The 22,892-nt window shown below is 41.7% G+C and overlaps 1 protein-coding gene across 1 annotated transcript; it reads left to right on the top strand.

The window, feature by feature from the left end:
* The first annotated feature begins 1,916 nt into the window (after positions 1 to 1,916).
* On the top strand, positions 1,917 to 21,930 carry XRCC2 (X-ray repair cross complementing 2). Its single transcript, XM_081244878.1, has 3 exons — positions 1,917 to 2,050; positions 11,927 to 12,008; positions 20,532 to 21,930. The coding sequence occupies exons 1-3, from the start codon at positions 2,012 to 2,014 to the stop codon at positions 21,251 to 21,253; spliced, it is 843 nt and encodes a 280-aa protein (XP_081101004.1). The 5' UTR covers positions 1,917 to 2,011; the 3' UTR covers positions 21,254 to 21,930.
* The last annotated feature ends 962 nt before the right edge of the window (positions 21,931 to 22,892 follow it).

Here is a 22,892-nt window from a genome sequence, read left to right as displayed (position 1 = left end):
GTCCATCCATTCTATATATAATAGTTTGCATCCACTAACCCCAAACTCCTGATCCATCCCTCCCCCACCGCCCTCCCTCCTAGCAACCACAAGTCTGTTCTCTATATCTGTGAGTCTATTTCTGTTTCATAAATAGGTTCATTTGTGTCATGTTTTAGATTCCACATATAAGTGATATCATGCGATATTTGTCTTCCTCTGTCTGACTTACTTCTCTTAGTGTGATAATCTCTAGGTACATCCGTGTTGCTGCAAATGGTGTTATTTCATTCTTTTTTTATGGCTGAGTAGTATTCCATTGTGTGTATATATATATATATATATATATATATATATATATATATATACCACATCTTCTTGATCCACTCACCTGTTGATGGACATTTAGGTTGCTTCTGTGTCTTGGCTACTGTGAATAGTCTGCACCCATTCTTTTTTTTTTTTTTTTTTTTTTTTTTGCGGTACACGGGCCTCTCACTGTTGTGGCCTCTCCCATTGCGGAGCACAGGCTCCAGACGCGCAGGCTCAGCAGACATGGCTCACGGGCCCAGCCGCTCTGCGGCATGTGGGATCTTCCCAGACCGGGGCACGAACCCGTGTCCACTGCATCGGCAGGAGGACTCTCAACTACTGCGCCACCAGGGAAGCCCTGCACCCATTCTTGACTCCTTGTCCCTGCTCACGTTGAAGAGATGCCCTCCCCCATCTAGAGCTGATTCTTACACCCAGCACCCTCTTTCCTCTTCCAGTCCAGCTCCATCAAGTATCCTTTCTCAGATGGTGTCTTTAACCATTAAGTCTCTACTAGCTCTTTCCTATCAGCATTTAAACTTGAACCAGGCTTTGCCTCCTTATCGTTTATCCTATCCTCTTCCTTTATCCTATATATATATTTTCTGTGTAATATGCTATTTCCTTCCTTCACAGCCAAGTTTCTGTGAAGAACTGTCTGTATTCATGGTCTTTCCTTCCTGTTTCCCATTAAAGTGTCGGCCCACCACAATCATTACAACAAAGTAAAATGGGCCAAAATTGGTGCCTCAGTTTTCTCATCTCTAAAATAAGGATAATAACAATACCCACCTCGGGACTGTGGAGATTAAATGGGTTATTATATATAAAGACCTTAGGACAGTTCCTGGCACATAATACACTCTGGAAGCGTTACCTATCATTACTAATATTATAATCATTTCTTAATTACACAGCTGCAAGTGTAAGGATAAGAAAAAGAGAACCCTACACTGCCAACCTCACTGTTTTGCCCAACTAAACAACAGCTACAGCTATTGGAAAGCGAATTTTTAAAGGACACATTCCAGTAAATGGCTTAATAGGCTGTAAACCCCATTCATGCATGTCTCTTATTCTTTGTTCTGTTCCCAGGGCTCGGCACAAGGTCTGGCATAGAGCAAATACTCAACATCCATCTATCTTTCTATCATCTGTCCATCTAATATTTATCTATCTTAATGGATAGGCACTTGATAACAAACAGTAATAGAATTCTTCTACCTCCACAAAGAACTGGACATATCCGCCGGCTCGCTTTATTTTAAAAACTCGTTTGAATTTAGTATACTTTTTTCATTTATTCAGAATCAACCGTAAACTACACCCACAGCCAGCCAGAGGCTTTTAACCCAAGAATAAACAAAAAGACCCGTTTGCTCAGTAAGTGTTCTGTTAATACTTAAAAAAAAAAAATACATGCTGCTAGTTCTACCCAATAAAAACAAATGGAAATTTATGAGAGAGAAGAAAAGAAAATCCCCAGTTACCTCCCGGTCTCCTAGGAGACGTGGTCTGACGTCACTGAGCGGGGCCGGGGGCGGTCGCACGCCCTGCTGCGCATGCCCGCCGGCTCTCCGGCTGAGGGCGGGCGCAGTGCGCATGCTCGCGCCCGGGTCAGTGGGTTAGGGTTTCTGACTGGCTGCGGGGCCGAGGCCGCGCAGTAAATGGCGACGCTGGCGGGAAAGTTGAGTAGCTGGTGCGCCGAGCCTCCGAGGCGATGTGTAGTGACTTCCATAGGGCTGAGTCTGGGACGGAGGTGAGAGCTGCCGAGGTGGGAGCTAGGGAGACGAGAACAGGGCCGTGGGCGGGCGAGGGAGCCCCGAGGGCGCGGGAGGCCGGGGCGCCCCGGGGAGGGGGAGGTGCGCGGGGCCCGGACGCCGGCTAGAGTAGAGCCCCGCCCCCCAAACCTGTGTCCCCCGAGCCGGCCCCCGAGACCGCTAGCATTACGGGCCAAACCTGTCATGCGTGAACCAGTCAGACATGGTACGGTGTGCAAGAGAGGCTAGGAAAAGCAGGGCATCGCCAGGCGGAGCGCTCATAGACTTTTCTGGAACAGTGGTATCTGAGTAGATGGCTCCACCTGTTGCTTCTGTTCTGTACGTCTTTTGCTTACGGCATTCAGCCTCGCTATCGCAGCTTACATTTACAGCCTAAGCATCCAGGGCCACACAAGCCATGTGGTGTCTGCAAAGATTTATTCAGGAATTCAACCAGCAAGTATCAAGCACTTACTACGTGTTAACCGCTGGTTAAGAAACGCAAGAAACGGCTTCTGCTTTTGCAGGACAAGTAAGGGAGGCTGCCTACAAATTACAGGACGGTTGGTAAATCGTGCCGTCCGGCCGAGGGGCGGGCAGGCTGGAAGACTAACTGGGAGGAGGAGGGGACAGCTGAGGTTTTTAGGGACCTTTGGATGGTCGGTGGCTTGGCAAGGAAGGGGTGGCATTCGGGGCAGGGAGTTGCAAGTATGTGGGTTCTGCCTTGAGCAAGGGCATCACTGATTTAGGGGAACTGCAAGTAGTTCTCTGTAGACGGACAAAGCTAGTGGGGAAACTGTCGGGAAGTAAGCCCTGAGAAATAGGCAGAGGCAGGTTATGGAGGATCTTTTATACAGAGGAGGGAGGGGAAGCGATACCCTTAAACGATCAACAGGCTCTTTCTGTGAAGGACCAGAGTAGATCGTCTATATTTAGGCTTTGTGGGCCATTCGGTCTCGGTCACAGCTACTCAGCTCTGCTGTTGTAATGTGCAGGCAGCCAGAGGTGTGTAAACAAATGAGCATGGCTGTGTGCCAGTAAACCTTTTATTTTTTAAACTTCAGGATTTGGCCCGCCGGCCATAGTGTGCCAACCCTTGCTCCTTCAGAGTAGAGGCGCTGCTCCCTGTAAGAACTGCTACAGTTACAACCTTACTGATTGAGATGATAATTTGAAACGCAGGTTAAACTCAGATGACTTTTGCAATCAGAACAAGCCTAACATCCAAAAAATGAGAGCCCAGTGCAGTCGACGCACTGAACAAAGAATTTAGCATCATATAGTTTGCCTGCCACGGCTGTCTGGAGATCCTAAGCAAGATTACCTCACTCATATTACTTTGGAGTACAGTGGGGTGGAGGGGAGAAGATTAGTGAGCTGGGCAGTTGGTGCTGCTTTATTCTTTTTCCTTTTTGTCATCAAAACCAACTAAGCAACCCTCTTTTCCCTTAAGTGCTGGGCACTGTATGGCCATTGCTTAATTTGCTTGGATTCTATTGTCTTTCTTTGTACATCAGTCTACTAGATGGGTCCTACCTGGAGGCATTGTGTTGAGGAAGCTATCTGAGGTCACAAATTATCCCAAGAAGCTGAAATAAACTACTTAATTTTTTTTATTTTTTAAAAATATTTATTTATTGGGCTTCCCTGGTGGCGCAGTGGTTGAGGGTCCGCCTGCTGATGCAGGGGACGCGGGTTTGTGCCCCGGTCCGGGAGGATCCCGCGTGCCGCGGAGCGGCTGGGCCCGTGAGCCATGGCCGCTGAGCCTGCGCGTCCGGAGCCTGTGCTCTGCAACGGGAGAGGCTACAACAGTGAGAGGCCCGCGTACCGAAAAAAAAATTTTATTTATTTATTTATTATTTTATATATTTATTTTGGCTGTGCCAGGTCTTAGTTGCGTCATGCGGGATCTTTAGTTGTGGCATGTGGACTCAGTTGTGGCATGCATGCAGGATCTAGTTCCCTGACCAGGAATCGAACCCAGGCCCCCTGCATTGGGAGCGTGGAGTCTTACCCATTGGACCACCAGGGAAATAAACTACTTTAAAATTTTAATTCACAAGAATAACCACCTTATAAAATAGCTAACCTTTCCCACATTTTGTGAGTAGTAGGGAAGAGACATTTCATACAGGGTCTTCCAAGAAAACAAAGTCGCAAAGAATATTTTCCTTTAACAGATTCTAGGGATGCAATTTAGCGTAGGCCAGATAGCTGAGTGGAAAACTTATATAAGGAGCCCTTGATTTAAAGAAGACACACACTGGAATGCAATTTACAGTAGAATAATCTGTTCTTTACCTTACTTTTGCACAGTAACAATGGCAGTTTTTACTTTTACATTCCTCTGAGAGCATTAGAAAAGATTTTGGCAATATTTTGGTATCATCCACCAGATGGCTTCATTTGCGCATACTTGTTAAGTAGTGGTGTCCTAAAGCGGTCCGCAGCCTTTTTGGCACCAAGGACCGGTTTCGTGGAAGACAGTTTTTCCATGGACAGGTAGGGGTGTTGGTTCAGGTGGTAATGCGAGCGATGGGGAGCAGCAGATGAAGCTTTGCTCCCCCGCCGCTCACCTGCTGCTAACAGGCCGCGGGCCCAAACCCCTCTGAGGCCCGGGGGTTGGGGACCCCTGGTGTACCACATCTGACATCTTATATTGTTTATATGTTGTCTTCCTCCCCACCTCTGCCGTTGAAGGATGATGATTGTTCTCTGTTGGCATTACTCCTTTAAGCTTCAGTGTTTAGAACAATATTTAGCCCACAGTAGGTGCTCAGTAATTGTTTAATGATAAATTTCATGCCTTCCCTTCTCTTCCTTCTCCTTTCTGCCTTGCCTCATGTGTCACTGAGAAAACAAGCAAACAAAATCACAGGAACTCCCTTATTTTTTCCTGTTGTCTGTTACTGATTTCTGGTTTGTTTCCATTATAGTCAAACATACTCTGTATGACTTCAGTTCTTTTATGATTATTGAGGTTTGTTTTATGGCCCAGGGTGTGATCTAGCTTGACGAATGTTCCATGGGCACTTGAAAAAAAATGTACACTCAGCTATTGTTGGGTCGAATGTTCTGTGTATATGAATTAGATCCTGTTGGTTGTGTTGTTCAGATCTTCTGGTAAGTCTTTTGGTTTCTGAGAAGTGGGTGTTGAAGTCCCAACTAGCGAGTTTGTCTGTTTCTCCTTTCAGCTGTATGAGTTTTGCTTCGTGTATTTTGAGGTGTGTCTGATATGTACACATTTAGGATCACATGTCTTCCTAGTGGATTGATCCTTTTATCATTGTGTAGTGTCCCTCTTTGTCTCTAGTAATTTTCTTTGCTCTGAAGTCTACTTTATTGGGTAGTAATATAGCAATTCCTGCTTTTTCATCAAGTCTGTATTGACAAAAAGTACATGTACTGATTTTCTCTGAATTCCTTCCTGTAAAGTAGAACATTTTTGCTTCTCAGAAAGGGCAGCTTCTCCACTTGTGATATGAATTCCATCCACCCCACTCCACCCCCTCAAGGACAGCACTCCTGCAGGTATCCCCATTTTTTCTGTCTTCTGCATCTGCAGTCTTCTTTCTACCAATCATTTCTGTCAGTATCCTAACATAAAGCAGTACACACAAAACAAACCAGAAAACTCCCTACACACCAGCCCCTACCAGCCCCCTTCCCTTCCTCCTCTGTACAGCACTCCTCCCTCGTGCTCTGGCCTGAGCCTGCTTTTCTCTCATTCATTCACTCTTTAGCCCACTGTAATCTGGCTTGTCTCCACGTACCACCAAAAATGCTCTTCTCAGGGTTACCATCGAGCTTCATGTTGCCAAATGCTCATTTCTTTTCTTTTCTTTTTTTTTTTTTTTTGCGGTACGCGGGCCTCTCACTGCCGTGGCCTCTCCCGTTGCGGAGCACAGGCTCCGGACGCGCAGGTTCAGCGGCCATGGCTCACGGGCCCAGCCGCTCCGCGGCATGTGGGATCCTCCCGGACCCGGACACGAACCCGTGTCCCCTGCATCAGCAGGCAGACTCTCAACCACTGCGCCACCAGGGAAGCCCAGGATGATTGCTTTTTAAAAACTATTAGTTATAAAGGCAGCAGCTCTTTGGGGACTATACGTAGAAACAATGGAATTTGTATGATTTGGTATTCGAGTAACAATTGTCTTTTCCATATAATTGAGACGAAAGCTTTATTAAGAGCCAGGCCTAGCACTCTGCCCTGAAGGGCAATTGAATTTTCTAAGTGGCAGAGGAGCCTAATTTCACAAGTGAAAAAGAATTAGTCCGTGAATTTAAGGGACTACCATGGTAAGGGCCAAATTCTGCACTGATCACATACATGTTAACATAGCTGCTACTTTCCCTTGCCATCCTACACATTCCAACTCCTCTCTTTCTGTATGTTACAGTTAACACATATTTGCCTGGAGTGAATTTCCTTGGTATATATGTAATAAAACTACTAAGAATTGTATTCAGTTTGTAGTGGAAATCCAGGCCTGTTATAGGGCAGGGGTGGGAATATTTGGTTTAGAGTGTTTGCTTCTTTAGGTAGACTTTTATACTTAACTGGTTTGAAACCTTGCTGCTGGGGTCCATCTGCAAACAGATTTAATCACAAAAGGTCAGGGGAAATGAGCCTTTATCCAAATGACAATTACATACACATGTTTGCCTTAATGTCATTCATTTCTGGTTAATTTGATCTTTAAGCTCTCCTTCCTGCTCTAGTGTAAGCTTTTCCATAACCAAATGATGTTTTAAAACATCTGTATGATACGTATTCTACTTAACAGGCATTGAAGCTATATGATTGTCTATAAAACAGACTTTTGTTAATGAGTGTTAAGAACTTTGATGATAGCTGTAAGAATACTCAAGGACTTTTGTTTAGTAGAAGTTTGCATAGATTGTCCAAACATGTGAAAATCTGTGTAGTTTGAGGTTCTTTTTATTCTCCATCCTCCTCCAATTCTACCTACCTGTGACCTGTTTACCTTCAACTTAATAGGCAGCTACTAAGTTTCTGCCAAATGTAAAGCATTTTGGAATTGGTGGTGAGCCAGTTCCTTTCAAGCTCTTAGATCCAGATGAGGGAGACTGGTAGGTAATGTGTTCCTGAGTATAGGAATAGCTTCATGGAAGGAGCTGGCCCTGAGGAATGTGTAGAATTTTCATTCATTCAGTAGTCTAGGCCTTAGAGCATTTAATTGAGAGGATAGGGAAAGGACATTGTTCTATCAATGAATATTTCGTATGTGCCTGAAAGAACTACATGCTAAATCTCTCTTTCAGAGTTAAAGTTGCCTCTCACACAGAATCGACTGTTCCTTTTTTATGCCTTCACAGAGCCCCATGTTATTTCTATTGATATTATAGCACCTACAATACTTTATTTTACTTTGTAAACCTTTGACTCTCCATCATTAAATTCTTTGAGGATAGGAACTGTGTCTGTTGTATCTATGTAAGTAAGGTGTTGTATCTATGCACCTTACTCAGTTCCTGGAATACACTTGACTTGCTTGAAATTTTTACCAATGAATATCTGTATAATTGAGTATTAATTACCCCTTTTGCAGGCCGTATACTAGCTCCAGTATTGATGTTGCTGTTGAAAACATTTGGGGCTCCATGTGGTGTTAGAGGGAGTGCTAAGAGAGATGGTTGAGAGAGACCAGATAATTGCCTAGACAGGACCTCAGATTGGTTTGATCTTCAGCTGAGTAGGTCCAAAAACTGTCATCCCTGTACTCAGATTTTTTCAGACTCAGTGATACCGATTCTGAGGCTCTGTAGCACAGGGGAAGAATTCCAGGCTTGGGGAGCCAGAGATCTCAGTTAAATCCCAACTCTGGCGTCTCCTAGTTTTCTCATCTGAAAAATAGAATGATAACAAATAGAGTTAATGTGATAATTAAAAGAGATAATGTATATAAATTATGTACCACAGCAAGTACAAATAGTAGCTATTATTAGATAGCTATTGTTGTGATAATAAAACCTGGCAGATACTGATTTACAAACCAAATGCCACATCTATTAATTTACAAGATTAGTGAAACTACCAAATAGAGTAAAATTGTTGTGTCCACTGTGTATTCTTTCCCAGTTAGGCACTTTGGGCTCAGAAAGGTTGCTTAGAGGATCAAGAGAAATAGTTGAATTATCTTAATAGCTACCATCACCAAGCTTTGTTTGCCTGATGTGTTCCTCTTCCCTAAAAGGATTAAACTACCATGTCAGACTGAACTTACTTTGGTTCCCTTTACCCTGGCTTAATTTACTCTTTGCCCTTCTGAAACTCTAGATTGATTATACCTTGCTTCCTTCAGCTTACTCCTCAAATCTGGACAACATCGTTCATTTTAGTTTATACAGTGGTCAGGTTAATGCCAAATTTTTAGGGTATTTTCTGCTTAGGTTTGGAAGATATCTCATCCCATCAAGTGACTTCTATAAATTGTTAATATTCTCTATTTTTGTCGAGTTAATCTATTTCCAAGTTCTGGGAGGTACTTTCACTTTCTCTGTATTCGGTATACTCTGCTTTAGGCATTGTAAAACACTGTTTTGAAATTTCTCATTGATAGGTAGTTTTCATCCTTTGAAAATGAATTTGACTTTTTAGTAATAGTGGAAAGTCAGATGCAAATCGGTAAAGTCAGCCAGTTTGATAAGAGGAGTAATACCATTTTTATCTAAGAGTCATGTCAATAAAATTCTAATCCTTTTCTGAATTCTGTCTTACAAGGAATTCTCCAGGGGAGGATTCTAAAATATCTTGAGCAATGACAGTAAGGGTAAACAGTTGGAGTAACTTCTCACGTTAATCATTCTGATGAGGTTGTTGGTCATTTGTATACATGCTTTTTAAAACATTTTATAGTAATTTCATGTGTTCCATCTTGTCCACAAAAGTTCCTCTGTCTTCTTCTTTTGGACCCTCAACCTTCTAACCCAGTGGTTCTCATACTTTTCGGCCTGAGGACTGAGTTACAGCATAATAAATGGTTCAATATTCATATGTCGTACAAAATGGTCACCACAGCAGTTCCAGTTAACGTCCATAACCAAAGGGTTGTTGTTTATGCGGCTTATATCTGTCAGTGAAATGGAGAAATTTAAAATACTTAGTGATTTCACCAGTGCTTTAAGTACTGGGATGCTGTCAAGCTCACGGTAGTGGATAAAAGTTGTCCAAAATTCAAATTTTATCATTGGCAACAAATACTGTCAGTTAGTTTCCTTAAAGTGGCCAGCTGACTTTCTTTGTTTTCAGTAAATTGTCTGCCAAATAACAAAGTAGTGCCATCCTAATTTGTCAGTCATTCTTTCAAATAAAAGGCTGTTCTATGAAAAAGTATCCAGCTCAGGTGATCACACAAGTGCTTTTCCTAGAGAAAACACATTGTATTTCAGTTTGGGGCAAAAGTGCTTTCTTTATCTGTGTGTGAACTTGGGGGGAGTCCCCAAGACTGCCTTCACTTCAGACACCAACTGCAGAGTCCCAGGTCCTCATGACCTCACTCATTCCGACATTAATTGCATGTTTGGGGTTCCCCAAGACCACCTTCAGGTTTCGTGATTTGCTGGAAGGACTTACAGAATACGCTGAAAGCTCAGTCATGGATATAGTTTACTACAGCAAAAGGATACCGATTAAAATCAGCCCAGGGAAGAGATACGATGGGACAAAATCCAGAATTCCAAATATGGAGCTTCCAATTGCCCTGTCCTAGTGCAGTATGGACAGTGCTAACTTTCCCCAGCAACAGTGGGGGACAATATGCCAACCAAGGAAGCTCCCCTGAACTTTGGTGTCCAGAGTGTTTATGGGGCTTTGTCATGTAGACATTGTCAGCCCCCCAACCAGCTGGCCTCTGTGTCCAGCCACTGATGCAGAGGTTGAGCTGACCCAAAGCCCTCACCTTTAGGTGAGGATAGCTGTGAGACTGTCTGGTGTGGCTCAGGGCCCCCAGGTAAACAAAGACCCTTTTATCAGCAGGATTTTCCAAGATGCCTAGAGGTTATCTCCCAGGAGCCAAGGGCTAAGGCCGGACCTCTCTTTGGTCAAGGTTAAATTCTTTCCTACTAATATGTTTCCCGCGTCATCACAGGGAATATTCTCACCAGTACTCAAAGGTTATGATTTAATATAGAGTCAATACTTACTTACTGCCACATCAAAAACATGCTTAGGCAAGAGTAGTTTCGCTTGCTTCTTTGTTTTTCTGCGAGCGGTGAAGAGTACTACGTGCACTCATACGGTTTGATGCCGCTGCCTTGGTTGTGCTGGGTGCCAGCAGTTTTACCCACCTTTGCTGCTGCACCATCAGTGCAAGCGTCAGCATAGTGAGAAAGACAAATAATATCTTAACATTTATGAAAATCATGGACCACAGGTACGCCCTCAGAAGCTCCGCTCTAACTCAAAGCACTCTTGAGTGTAGTTAGCAGTCTTTAGCTTGTTTTGTGATAAAATCTCATCTCCTAGAGGACCTAAGTGCAGGTTCTTTGAGGGTAGCTTAATTATCTTCATTTCTGTAGTCTCCATTTTACCTGCCATAGTGCTTTGTACATAATAGACATTCAATAAATATTTGCCAAATTAATATATAGAACCTTTTCATCACTGCAGGTAATCTTTCCAAAACTTTTGCTTCTGTTTAAAAAAAAAAAAAAACCCACCAAGGATGACTGCTTTTCTTCGTTTGTGATACGCGTTTTTGTTGTTTAGCAGGGTTGTCAAATCTGTACTGTTTCCTTAGAACCTTGAGAATCAACTTTGCTTTTATTTCCCACGTTGACATTTCAGTCTGTCTTGGACTTTTGCTTCCTGTAGTTCTAGCTCCTTCTGTCTTGGTACGGGCACTTCTCCAGGTTAGTGTGATGGACTCGAGCCTTTTCTCCACATCTGACTTTGCTCTCAAATCCATCCCCTCGGTAGCCACCAAGATGATCTGTTTGAAATGCAGATAATAATAGTTTATGCTTACACTGTGCCAGGCACTCTTGGAACACACTGAATCCTCAACAGTCTTGTGAGGGAAATACTGTTGTTTTGCTCACTTTACTGATGAGAAGCCTCTGGCCCAAAGACCTAGCTGTCTACTCTTAACTGTTCTAGGTTGCTTCGTAAAACCCCTTGCTCTTATCTACGAGCCAAAGAACAAACTCCTAAAGGTGACATCCAAGACCCTTTGTGATCTGACTTCTGTTCTTTTAGGACTTCATTATCTCCTGCCAGTTTACTTCATTATCTCCTGCCAGTTTCGTGCCACAAGCTCTAGCAATTCAAATCTGCTTATAGTTTACCCACACACTGTGCTATTATAACCTTTGCACCTTGGCTGATGTTGTCCCATCTGCCAGGTACGCCTGCTTGTGCCCTGTTCACGAATTCACGTGGGAGCTTCTCAGGGAAGTTTTTCTCCACCTTTCTCCCTATCCTCTCCCTTCCCTTCCCCTCCCCTAGATAAGGAGCTGGCGATATAATGGGCAGACAGATTAAAAGCTGATACCTGATAACAAGTGTGGTGAGCAGAGTGAGAAAGGTAATTATAATGAGTAAGGAAGGTAAATACTTTGCAATTAGCAGTTTGGTCCTGTGTCCCAAAGACCCTATCAGCTTCTTTGAGGGCAGGGACTCATTTTATACCAACTGTATATGGTACATTAACAAAAAATAAAGTATTTTCTGAATAAATGAGCACAACTTTTCTCCTAAACTGTATTTTCTATTTCATAATTTCCTTCAGATCCTCAAAATGATGAAAAGTCTCTTACAGACTTTTGGAAAATTGAATAAATATCGATTTCTAGGATTTTGTATTTTTAAACAATGAGTTTTCCTTCTCTTTTTTTTCCCCTTTCGCAAGCTCCTTGCCCGACTGGAAGGTAGAAGTTCCTTGAAAGAAATAGAACCACATCTGTTTGCTGATGAAGATTCACCTGTGCATGGTAAAAACACAATCTCAAGCCAAACTATAGTGTCATAAATTAAGTTTTATAAAACAAGTTTTTCCCCCACGTATATTCATATACATACACACACTTCTAGCAACAGCCTATATAGGTTACACTGTGAAATTAAAAACTGAGAAAGATGATGATGAGACACTTTTTTTTTTTTTTTTTTTGATGAGACACTTTTAAGCCTTCTTTGTCTGTGTCAGATGAGATGGGGTTTGGTTTATTTGCAGTTAAGTCTTCAGTATGAAAACCTCTTTTATCCCAGCACAGTATTTACTCGGAGTTTTGTTATTTATTTTTATTCTTTACAAGTTTGAGAATCACAGGAAAGTCCTTCGGTACTTGGTAGCTCTGTTAATATTTTTGCGATAGGGAGAATAATACCCACTTGTTTTACTGGCCCCTCTACACGAGGGAGAACTAGAAAGAAGGTAGTGTGCTTAGGTGGTTTTCTTCTTTTTTAATATAACACCCTTAAAGAGATACAGTTCACCCATTTAAGTGCACAATTTGCACACTTAGGCATCTGTCGGCACAATCAATTCTAGAACATTTTCTTCACCCCAAAAAGAAACGGTTGCCTATTACTAGTCACTCCCCATTTCCTTTCACATCCCTTAGCTCTAGGCAACCACTAATCTACTTTCTGCCTCTATAGATTTGCCTTTTCTGGACATTCCATGTAATTGGAATCATACAGTATGCGGTGTTTTGTCACTGACTTTTTCCACTTTGCTTAATATTTTCAAGATTTATCATATTGTAGCATGCATCAGTAGTTCATTCCTTTTTACTGAATAATAATATTCTATTGTACCCATTCATCAGTTGGTGTGGACATTTGGGTTGTTTCTACTTTTTGGTTGTTATGACTAATGCTGCTATGATGATTTTGTGTACGAGTTTTTCTGTGGAGAAATGTTTTCAGTTTCCTTGGATAATACCTCTGAGAGGGACTGCCAGGTTGTATGGTAACTCTGTGTTTAACCTTTGGCAAAATTGCCAGACTGTTTTCCAAAGTAGCTGCTTGGGAATTGCCACATTTTACTTGCCACTATCAGTGAAGTGTATAATGGTTCCAATTTCCCCACTTCCTGCAAACATGTTACTGTCTGCCTCTTGGATTATAGCCTTCCTGGTGAGTATGAAGTGATACCTCATTGTGGTTTTGACTTACATTTCGCTGATGGCTAATGGTATTAAGCATCTTTTACCACAATAAAAAACCAAAATGTCCTTCTTTGTCTCTAATAACAATTTTTGTCTTAAAGTATATTTTGTCTGATAATAGGCTAGCAGTTCAGCTCTCTTTTGGTTACTGTTTGGTTACTATCAACCTTGTGACGTGAGATGTAAAGTGTGCCCATTGTAAACAACCTATAGTTGGATCATGTTTTTTTATTCCATTTTGTCAATCTGCCTTTTGTTGGAACAGTTTAATCCATTGATTACTATTATTAGTTAAGATAGGGTTTATGGCTGCCGTTTTGCTATCTGTTTTATATGTGTCTTACATCTTTTTCGTTTCTCTGTTCATCCTTTACTGTCTTCTTTTGTGTTAAATAGATACTTTCTACTGTAGCATTTTAATTCCTTGTCGTTATTTTTACTTTTTTTTTTCCTTTGAGTTATTTACCTCGTGATTGCCCTGAGGATTACAGTTACCACCTTAATTTATAACAATCTGGTTTGGATTAAATACCATCTTAATTTCAATATTTTATAAAAAATTTGCTACCGTATAGCTCCATTCCTGTCCCCTTCCTTTGTGCTGTTTTACATTACATATTTATATACAGTATGCCCTTAAACACACTTACAATTTTGCTTAGTTAAAATCATTAAAATTACTTAATGCAGTTGTTTCTTAAATCAGTTGAAAAAATAATTAAAAATATAAAACACTGGGCCTCCCTGGTGGCGCAGTGGTTGGGAGCCCGCCTGCCGATGCAGGAGACGCGGGTTCGTGCCCCGGTCCGGGAAGATCCCACATGCCGCGGAGCGGCTGGGCCCGTGAGCCGTGGCCGCTGGGCCTGCGCGTCCGGAGCCTGTGCTCCGCAACGGGAGAGGCCACAGCGGTGAGAGGCCCGCGTACCGCAAAAAAAAAAAAAAAAAAAAAAAAAAAAAAAAAATATATATATATATATATATATATGTATATATGAAACACTTATACTGTCTTTTATATTTACCTATGTAGTCCTGTGTTCCTTATTAACTCATTTGGATTTGTTACTGTCTACTGCTCTCCTTTCATGCAGCCTGAAGGACTCCTTTTAGTATTTCCTATAGAGCATATCTGTTAGTTAAAAAAAAATTCTAAACTATCAATAATAAATGACACATTTTGATCAAACATGTTAGACAAAAGATTGAACTGTTTTTATTCTATCAGAAAGGATATTATTAAGTTGAACCTTACGAAACTGACATTAAAACATAGGTTCGAGGACTTCCCTGGTGGCGCAGTGGTTAAGAATCCTCCTGCCAGTGCAGGGGACACGGGTTCAAGCCCCGGTCCGGGAAGATCCCACATGCCATGGAGCAACTAAGCCCGTGTGCCACAACTACTGAGCCTGTGCTCTAGAGCCCGACAGCCACAACTGCTGAGCCCACGTGCCACAACGACCGAAGCCCACGCGCCTAGAGCCTATGCTCCCCAACAAAGAGGAGCCACCGCAATGAGAAGCCTGCGCACCGCAATGAAGACCCAGTGCAGCCAAAAATAAATAAAATGAAAACAAAAAAAAAAAATAGGTTTGAAGCACAGCTTATACATTTGAATATTACATTTATAGAAACTTTAAAAACACCATTATGTTCAGTCACTAACAAAAAAGTTTACTTAAAACTATGATAGCTCTTAGAGCTATAAAACTGGTTAGATGGAAAAAAAGAACTGGTTAGATGAATATTCATTGGAGCAACAGCATACATAAGACTGGGATTATAAGAGTTATTTATCAACAACAGCAGTTTATCAAAAACTGTTATAGGGAAGCTCAAGTTGAAGCTGTAAGCGATTTAGGTGTTACAGGGATCTCTAATGCTGTTGTAAAACATATTTTTAATACTTTTTTTGGATAGTACTTATTCAGTACCATATACAGACTCATTACCTCTTCAGTACCGTAATGATTGTACTCTGCAAATTCAACATATTTGTTATACAATTAGTAGGTTGGTACCTAGATGGAGTATTTTTTTTTTGGCTTTTCTTTCTTTTACTTATTTTGAAGGCTCTTTAGATTCGTAAACTCACTCCGACAATCTGTTACCCAAACCCCTTACGCATTCTATTTGTGAGAGTAACTATCAAGGCCAAACCATCCAGATTTTCTGATTTAGTTTAATTTGTCTAATGTCAAACTGTAGAGGAGATTTTTGGGGTTTTTTTTGGGGGGGTTGTTTCCTTTAACTACCAGTTGTAATATGCAGTACTTTGCCTGGACTAGGGTGAGATTTTTTTAACAGCTCGCAGAAACTTACGAGATAGTGATTCAGTTAAAAGGACCGTGTCTCCTCTACAGAACATAATGTTTGAATATTATTATTATTATTACTTTTTTGGCTGCATTGGGTCTTCATTGCTGTGAGTGGACTTTCTCTAGTTGCGGCGAGTGGGATCTACTCTTCGTTGCAGTGCACGGGCTTCTTATTGCGGTGGCTTCTCTTGTTGCAGAGCACAGGCTCTAAGTGCGTGGGCTTCAGTAGTTGCGGCGTGAGGGCTCAGTAGTTGTGGCTCGAGGGCTCTAGAGCGCAGGCTCAGTAGTTGTGGCTCATGGGCTTAGTTGCTCTGCAGCATGTGGGGTCTTCTGGGACCAGGGATCAAACCCGTGTCCCCTGCATTGTCAGGCAGATTCTTAACCACTGCGCCACCAGGGAGGTCCCTGAATATTATTTTTGATCTTATGATTAGATAGTAAATGTTCATAAAAATCAGCGAAATTGATCTTAGTTCATCATTAAACATATTTGCAGGGAATCTAGTTCAAGAAGTTAATGATAGTATTCATGTGTAATTTCCAAGGTTGCAGATTTTACTTACCCAGTTGTTATAAATGACCTTTTCCCCCACTTTGCTATTAATCTGTAAAAGGACAGGAGGGTTTCTGTGTACCTAATAATCTCTTATCCAGCCTTAAACTTTGCCTCAGTTTAACTTGTGCTGAACCAAGGCTCTAAGGAGTCCATATTTACACCACACCAGCTAGTCCTTAGTTAACACATGGATTTAGAAAGCCTTGTTAAACCATGTAGGAAAGCCTTACTCTTTTGAGTTATGATGAAAAATGTTCACGAGCACCACCCCTCTCTCCAAGAAAATACTTGGCAAAGTTTTCATTTTTTCCCCTGTTCTGAGAATTCCAGAAAATATCCAGAGATATCTCACAGTTACCCTCTGACCAATATCAAGTATTTCTAGCTCTCTGTGGAGTCCCTCCTCTTTTACTTCAGAATATGTTACATTTCTCTTATCTTAATTTATCTTCATTTAACTCTCCAGCCACAAGAAACTGCTACTGAATCTTTTACTTTTTAAATGAGCCTAAACCATTATGTTCTTTTCTAGTCCCTGATGTGTCCCTACCTTCCCCCACTCTGATTTCTCTCCTTGCTTTTACTCTAGAGGCAGTGACTGCTCCCTGTGCTGCCTTTTCAGCTTATTGAGTTCTTTTTTTTTTTGGTAATAGACTTTTAAAAAAATATTTATTTATTTATTCGTTTTTGGCTGCGTTGGGTCTTAGTTTGAGGACGTGGGAGCTTTCATTGCAGCGTGCAGGCTCTTCGTTTTGGCACACAGGCTTCTCTGTAGTGGCACACGGGCTCAGTAGTTACAGCACACAGGCTCTAGAGGGCACAGGCTTAGTTGCCCCGTAGCATGTGGGATCTTAGTTCCCCGACCAGGGATCGAACCCGTGTCCCCTGTATTGGAAGGCAGATTCTTAACCACTGGACCACCAGGGAAGTCCCTCAGCCTATCTTCTGAATATCTCAGTTTTTAAAGTTTGGTTCATAAAATAATGTTTACATTAAATGTGCTTTTGCAGGCTACACATTTACTGCTGTAAGGTTACTATCCAGGACCAGTTTAGTGATCTGTTTCCTACCTCTCCCCTGCCATTTTTTTATTTTTAGAACTTTTCTGCTGCATTTAGTATTATTTAGTACTATTTCTATTAAATTTCTGTTTTATCTGTCTTTATGCTGACTTCTCTAAATGTGGATCTATCCCAAGAATTGAATTTTGGTCCGCCCTCTATCTTAGTTTTAGGTTCACTCCCACCCCCCAGAGAGTTTTCTGTTCTCTATCTCTGTGTAACTTATTCCTAGATTGCTATATCCAGCCTCTTATTACTGTCGTGAATCTTAAATCGTAGCGGCTGTAGGACGTATTTATTTGTGACACCTAGAGATACATCTTAACATACCATTTTGAAAGCTAAATTATTTTTTTTGAAAGCTAAATTCTTGTTGGATATTTACATGATTATGTGCATTAAAAATCTCTGCTCTGCTTATGTGTTTTTTTTTACACAGCACTTCCACGCCTATCTCTGAGAACTTTTAAATCACTACCTTAGGTCTAACCCTTACCTTCTAAGTGAAGGAGGCTGAAGACTTGATAGAAATGAAGTGTCAGCACGCTCGGGCCCAGGGGCAGCTGGCCTTCACGCCCGCCGAAGCCGCACCCCACCTGTGACTCCCTACCACACCTGCTCCCTTTCAAAATGCCGTGTTCCAAATTGACTTTCTTCACCAAATGAGAACTTATGGTTTCATTCTTTAGATTTCTTCTAAGAAATTCTTAAGAAGAAAGTCATCTGATGAAATGCATTCAAAATATACCGTACTGGGCTTCCCTGGTGGCGCAGTGGTTGGGAGTCCGCCTGCCGATGCAGGGGACGGGGGTTCGTGCCCCGGTCCGGGAAGATCCCACATGCCGCGGAGCGGCTGGGCCCGTGAGCCACGGCCGCTGGGCCTGCGCGTCCGGAGCCTGTGCTCCGCAACGGGAGAGGCCACAGCGGTGAGAGGCCCGCGTACCGCCAAAAAAAAAAAAAAAGTAGTGAGCAAGACATAGAATCAGTCAAGCAGATCATCAGAAATGACATAGCACGTTCAATGTGATGACGGAAGATGGTAAAGTTTGCTCTTCCCACCTCAGAGTCTTGTTACTAGGATCCAACGAGATGTGCAGCCGTCCCTTTTCATTTGGAAAGCGCTATAAAAAGGTTGCTTACTGCTTCTCAGCCTCTTAGGCTGCCTTTCCTGGGGAAAGGAGAGAAGGTGCTTGCTTGTGTGTGGTCTGCTTGTCTCCGCATCGCGTTTCTGCGTGGTCCTTTGTGTCCTCCAGACCACTTTCAGATTAATCTTGCTAAGCTGTGTTTTCAGCTTTCCTTCCCTATCATTAATATTGGTTCAGTGTTAATGTTTCTTCATCTAGTGCATGTCGCTTATTCTCTTTCTATAATAGGGGGCGGTAAAAGATTTTTATTTGGGGGCAGGGAGGATTTCCACTTAGCTCATCAGTTGTATAGTAGGAGAGGGTAACTGGAACATCTGGATTGAATATAGTTTTAGTCACTGTTAACTTTTAATAAGAGCATCCATGAGCAATTGTTAATATGAAAATAGTTTTACTCCTTGAGGCTGGAATCTTGGGGGCAGGGGTTTGGGGGAGTCCTTTTAATTAAAATTTTGAATTGCAAATTGTATATAAGATTATAATGGAAATTGGCTGAAGTTTTATACTACCTTAAATATGGTATGGTGACAGATTGCTAGGTTCCTTACACATTATTTGTGAATGTTCCAATATACAATGGTTTGTTAGGAATAACAGGAAATAAAGTAACTGGATTCTCAGATGGACTTGTAGTTTGTTTAGGGCCTAAGAATCTGCATTTTAACATAGTGTTTCCAATTATGTAGTTCAGCCATAAATTAAGTGGCCAACAGGGACTTCCCTGGTGGTCCAGTGGTAAAGAATCCGCCTTCTAATGCAGGGGGCGCAGGTTTGATCCCTGGTCGGGGAACTAAGATCCCACATGCCGCGGGACAACTAAGCCTGCCTGCCACAGCTACAGAGCCCACATGCCCTGGAGCCTGTGCGCCACAACTAGAGAAGAGAAAACCCGCACGCCACAACTAGAGAAAAGCCCGTGCGCCACAACGAAGAGCCCGCATGCCACAGCTAAGACCCCACGCAACCTAAGATAAATAAATAAATAAATAATAAATCTTAAAAAAAATAAATGGCAAGCAAACAAGAATTGGAAGGCCACTGTTAAGAGTGGATTTTGAAAAGCTCTGGAGGCTGGACAGTTTCCCCAGGTGTTTTATTTTATCTGTGCTGTCCTCAATGAAAGAGAGTTATTGGAAACTATATAGAAAGAGATTTGGGGTCTTCAAAGTTTAGACTAGTTGACTTTGATTTATAATGCTAGGAAAAATAATTCACAGTGCACATGTCATTTCAGCAAGACAGTATCAAGCGATATCCATATAGCAAGGGGTAACTGAAGGCAGTTTGGAAACGTGCAGGGGTGTTTTCACCTGAGGGATGCAGTTGGCACTTAGGGCCTGAAAGCTGTGGGTCTTCACTGCCTTGTATGTGTGAAACTGTACCATCAAGAACTGTTCCACCCATAATGCCAGCAATTTTGAGAAGCCCTAGTTAGGGACTGTTTCATTTGCACATAGCAGAAGTCCAGCGTAGTGGCTTATTTTTGTCACACAGGCATGGAGGCAGGCTGGTGTGCGAGGTTCCGTATTGTCATCCACGTCCTGGGTGCCTCCTGTCTTCCTGCCCCACCCTCTTTTAGGGTCTGCCCTCCTCAGTGTATACCTGTCATCTTCGCTGTCGTCTCAGAGGAGGGAGCGGCAGAGCAGACAGAAGTGGCGCCTGTGTGAGGACAGCACAACTTGGAAACCCCAACAGACATCCACCTGTGTCTCATTGGCTACAGCTGTGCTGCCTGCTGGCCTCTCGTTGCAAGGAAAACTGAGAAGAATCATTTTTAAGCTGGGCACATTACTTTTCCCCCAAATTGGGGTTTTATACTTAAGGAAAAATGAGAAACTGGATATGGGATAATTAACTACCAGAAATGGTGTGTACCAGTAGTCAGTAGCTTTTTAAAAGACCCTAGATCTGTGGCACTTTATTCTTAGTGCTATAATATCACCAATTTAAGTGTGAGTGTATGTGGACCCCTCACCAGGAGATTCCCTTAGGGCCATTTCAACCATGTCATTTTGTTTTTCAAATTTTCTTTGTGCTAATTAATAGCCAGCACCTTTCTCAGAGGTGAAATTTAGTGATTTACTTTTTATTTCCTTATTTGTATTTGCTTATACAAATCCGTTTTGGCAAATGGATTTAGATTTTCTTTCAAAAGAAAAAAATTTCAGTAAATGTCTTTTTAAACATTTTTGCACACTTTTCATTTTGTAGGCTATCATTATTGTGCTGCTGCATTTTGACTGACATTTTTAAATTTTACACAGGTGATATTCTTGAATTTCATGGCCCAGAAGGAACAGGAAAAACAGAAATGCTTTATCATTTAACAGCACGATGTATACTTCCAAAATCGGAAGGCGGACTGGAAGTAGAAGTCTTGTTTATTGACACAGATTACCACTTTGATATACTTCGGCTTGTTACAATTCTTGAGCACAGACTATCCGAAAGTTCTGAAGAAATAATAAAATACTGCCTTGGGAGATTTTTTTTGGTGTACTGCAGTAGTAGCACCCAGTTACTTCTCACACTGTACTCACTAGAAACTATGTTCTGTAGTCACCCCTCCCTCTGCCTTTTGATTTTGGATAGCCTGTCAGCTTTTTATTGGATAGACCGTGTCAACGGAGGAGAAAGTGTTCACTTACAGGAGTCCACTCTGAAGAAATGTTCCCAACTCCTAGAGAAGCTGGTCAATGAGTATCGATTGGCTCTTTTTGCAACAACACAAAGTATAATGCAGAAAGCGTCAAGCTCAGCAGAAGGGCCTTCTTGTGCCTTTAATCGCCAGAGTGATGTGGATGTAGACTATAGACCCTATCTCTGTAAGGCGTGGCAACAGGTGGTAAAGCATAGGATATTTTTCTCCAAACAAGATGATTCCAAAACCAGCAACCAGTTTTCTTTAGTTTCACGTCATTTAAAAAGTAACAACTTAAAAAAACATTTTTTTATTATTGGAGAAAGTGGTGTTGAGTTTTGTTGATATATATCATAAAATAGTCTTTTTGTAGGATATGACGCAAGTTTTAAAACGTCTTTAATAGGCTAAAATGGTTTGATTCTAAAGTTCTTAAACTCTAAGGGAATTTAACATAACTGTGTTCCTATACAGAATGGATTTCTTAAACTAGTACAGTAGAACCTTAGACTCTTCTTCCCTAGGTTGTTGAAGATTATTCAAAGTGATAATAACAATTAAGCTGTATTAAGTTGTTTCAAGACTAAATAAATAAGATATACATTTCAGTCCAAATAAAGTGGAATATTCTAACTTTGTGTCACATTTCTGGAATTCAGTTAAATACTTGTTTAGGAAAGTTGAAATGCATTTCTGATTTTTCATATGTAACTCCTTTAAGAAGCTGTAAATTTGGAGAATGTTTCTGTAGAGCTGTTATTTCTGTAAAAAGGATGAAAACAAGGAGCTTACCCAATCTGCCTTTCACACCAAAGACTGTGGAAAGTCAGAGCACTTTGATCTGTTTTACTGAATTCAAAGAGGGAGCTGCATTATGGTTGAGGTTCTGTATAATTTTTAAAACACAGGGAAATAAGATACCCATTCAAGGAGTTCTGTGAATATTGAAATTTTCATCTTTCTTGTTAAGTGATAGATAAATGCTAAAACTATATAGTAACTGTATGTTACTTGTGTTTTCTTACCCATTTAGAATACTTCAGACATACTCTGAAATGAATTGAAATGTTTCCAGCTGAGAGCTGGACAAGGCTCTATATACTTTGGCCCAGTAATGATCAGAAATTTGAGCATGCACCTCCAGGGGCACACAAGGTAGTGTATTGTGGAAGAGGAAGAAAATTTTAGGACTTTGATTTATATATTTTAATCTAAGAAAAGATTAAATTATATCAATATTTGATTGTCAGATTGACCCTGGCACTCACTCAACCTGTATATCAGATTGCCTTATGTCACATGTATATTTGAGGTATCCTCTGGGAAAAGTGGAAAGAATTGCCAGTGGTGTTCTCACAGGTATGTTCATTTATATGTAACTTATGAACGGTACGTTCACTTATCTAACGAAGATTCTTGATGAGGGCTTAAAGGATCATCTTCATAATGCAGGCGTAGCAGATGTAGCGTGTGCCGTCCACACCTGGAGCTCCTGTTGCTTACCTGCAGTTCCCAAAACCCAAAGGCTTCTGAAGGTGTCTCTGGATGCCAGAGCCTGCTGGGCTGCATGGGGCCCAAACCTGGCAGTCCTTAAGCAGTAAGGGTCACGATTTGGTAGATTAATGCACCTGCTTCCTCACCCCTCATTGAGGACGGCGACGTATTTCTCAGGGTGGCCCTGGTAGGACTGATCCCCAGTCACTTAGAGCAATAATCTATTCATTAACTCACTGTTTATGGCCTCCCATCCTTCCCTCTCACTTCCTCACTCTCGTGGGGCTCCTGGGATTGTCTCCCTAATGAGCAAATCCTTGTCTAGGAACTGCTTTTGTTGTGGGTTGAGGGGGAACCAAACTGTCGGCAGGCGTCAGACTAACAGCCCCTCTAGGCTCAGTATTTGCTCTTTAGCCACATTATGGAATTTAAAATGATGGCATTCTAGTTGGCTGTCAAGTTAAATTACATTGGATCACATTACTGTCAT

The sequence above is a fragment of the Mesoplodon bidens genome (genome assembly GCF_964165515.1).
Source record: "Mesoplodon bidens genome assembly, chromosome: 9".
In the NCBI taxonomy this organism is placed as follows: domain Eukaryota; kingdom Metazoa; phylum Chordata; class Mammalia; order Artiodactyla; family Ziphiidae; genus Mesoplodon; species Mesoplodon bidens.
Note: the sequence above shows the minus strand (reverse complement) of the source record. Positions and strands in the feature narration are given on the sequence as shown.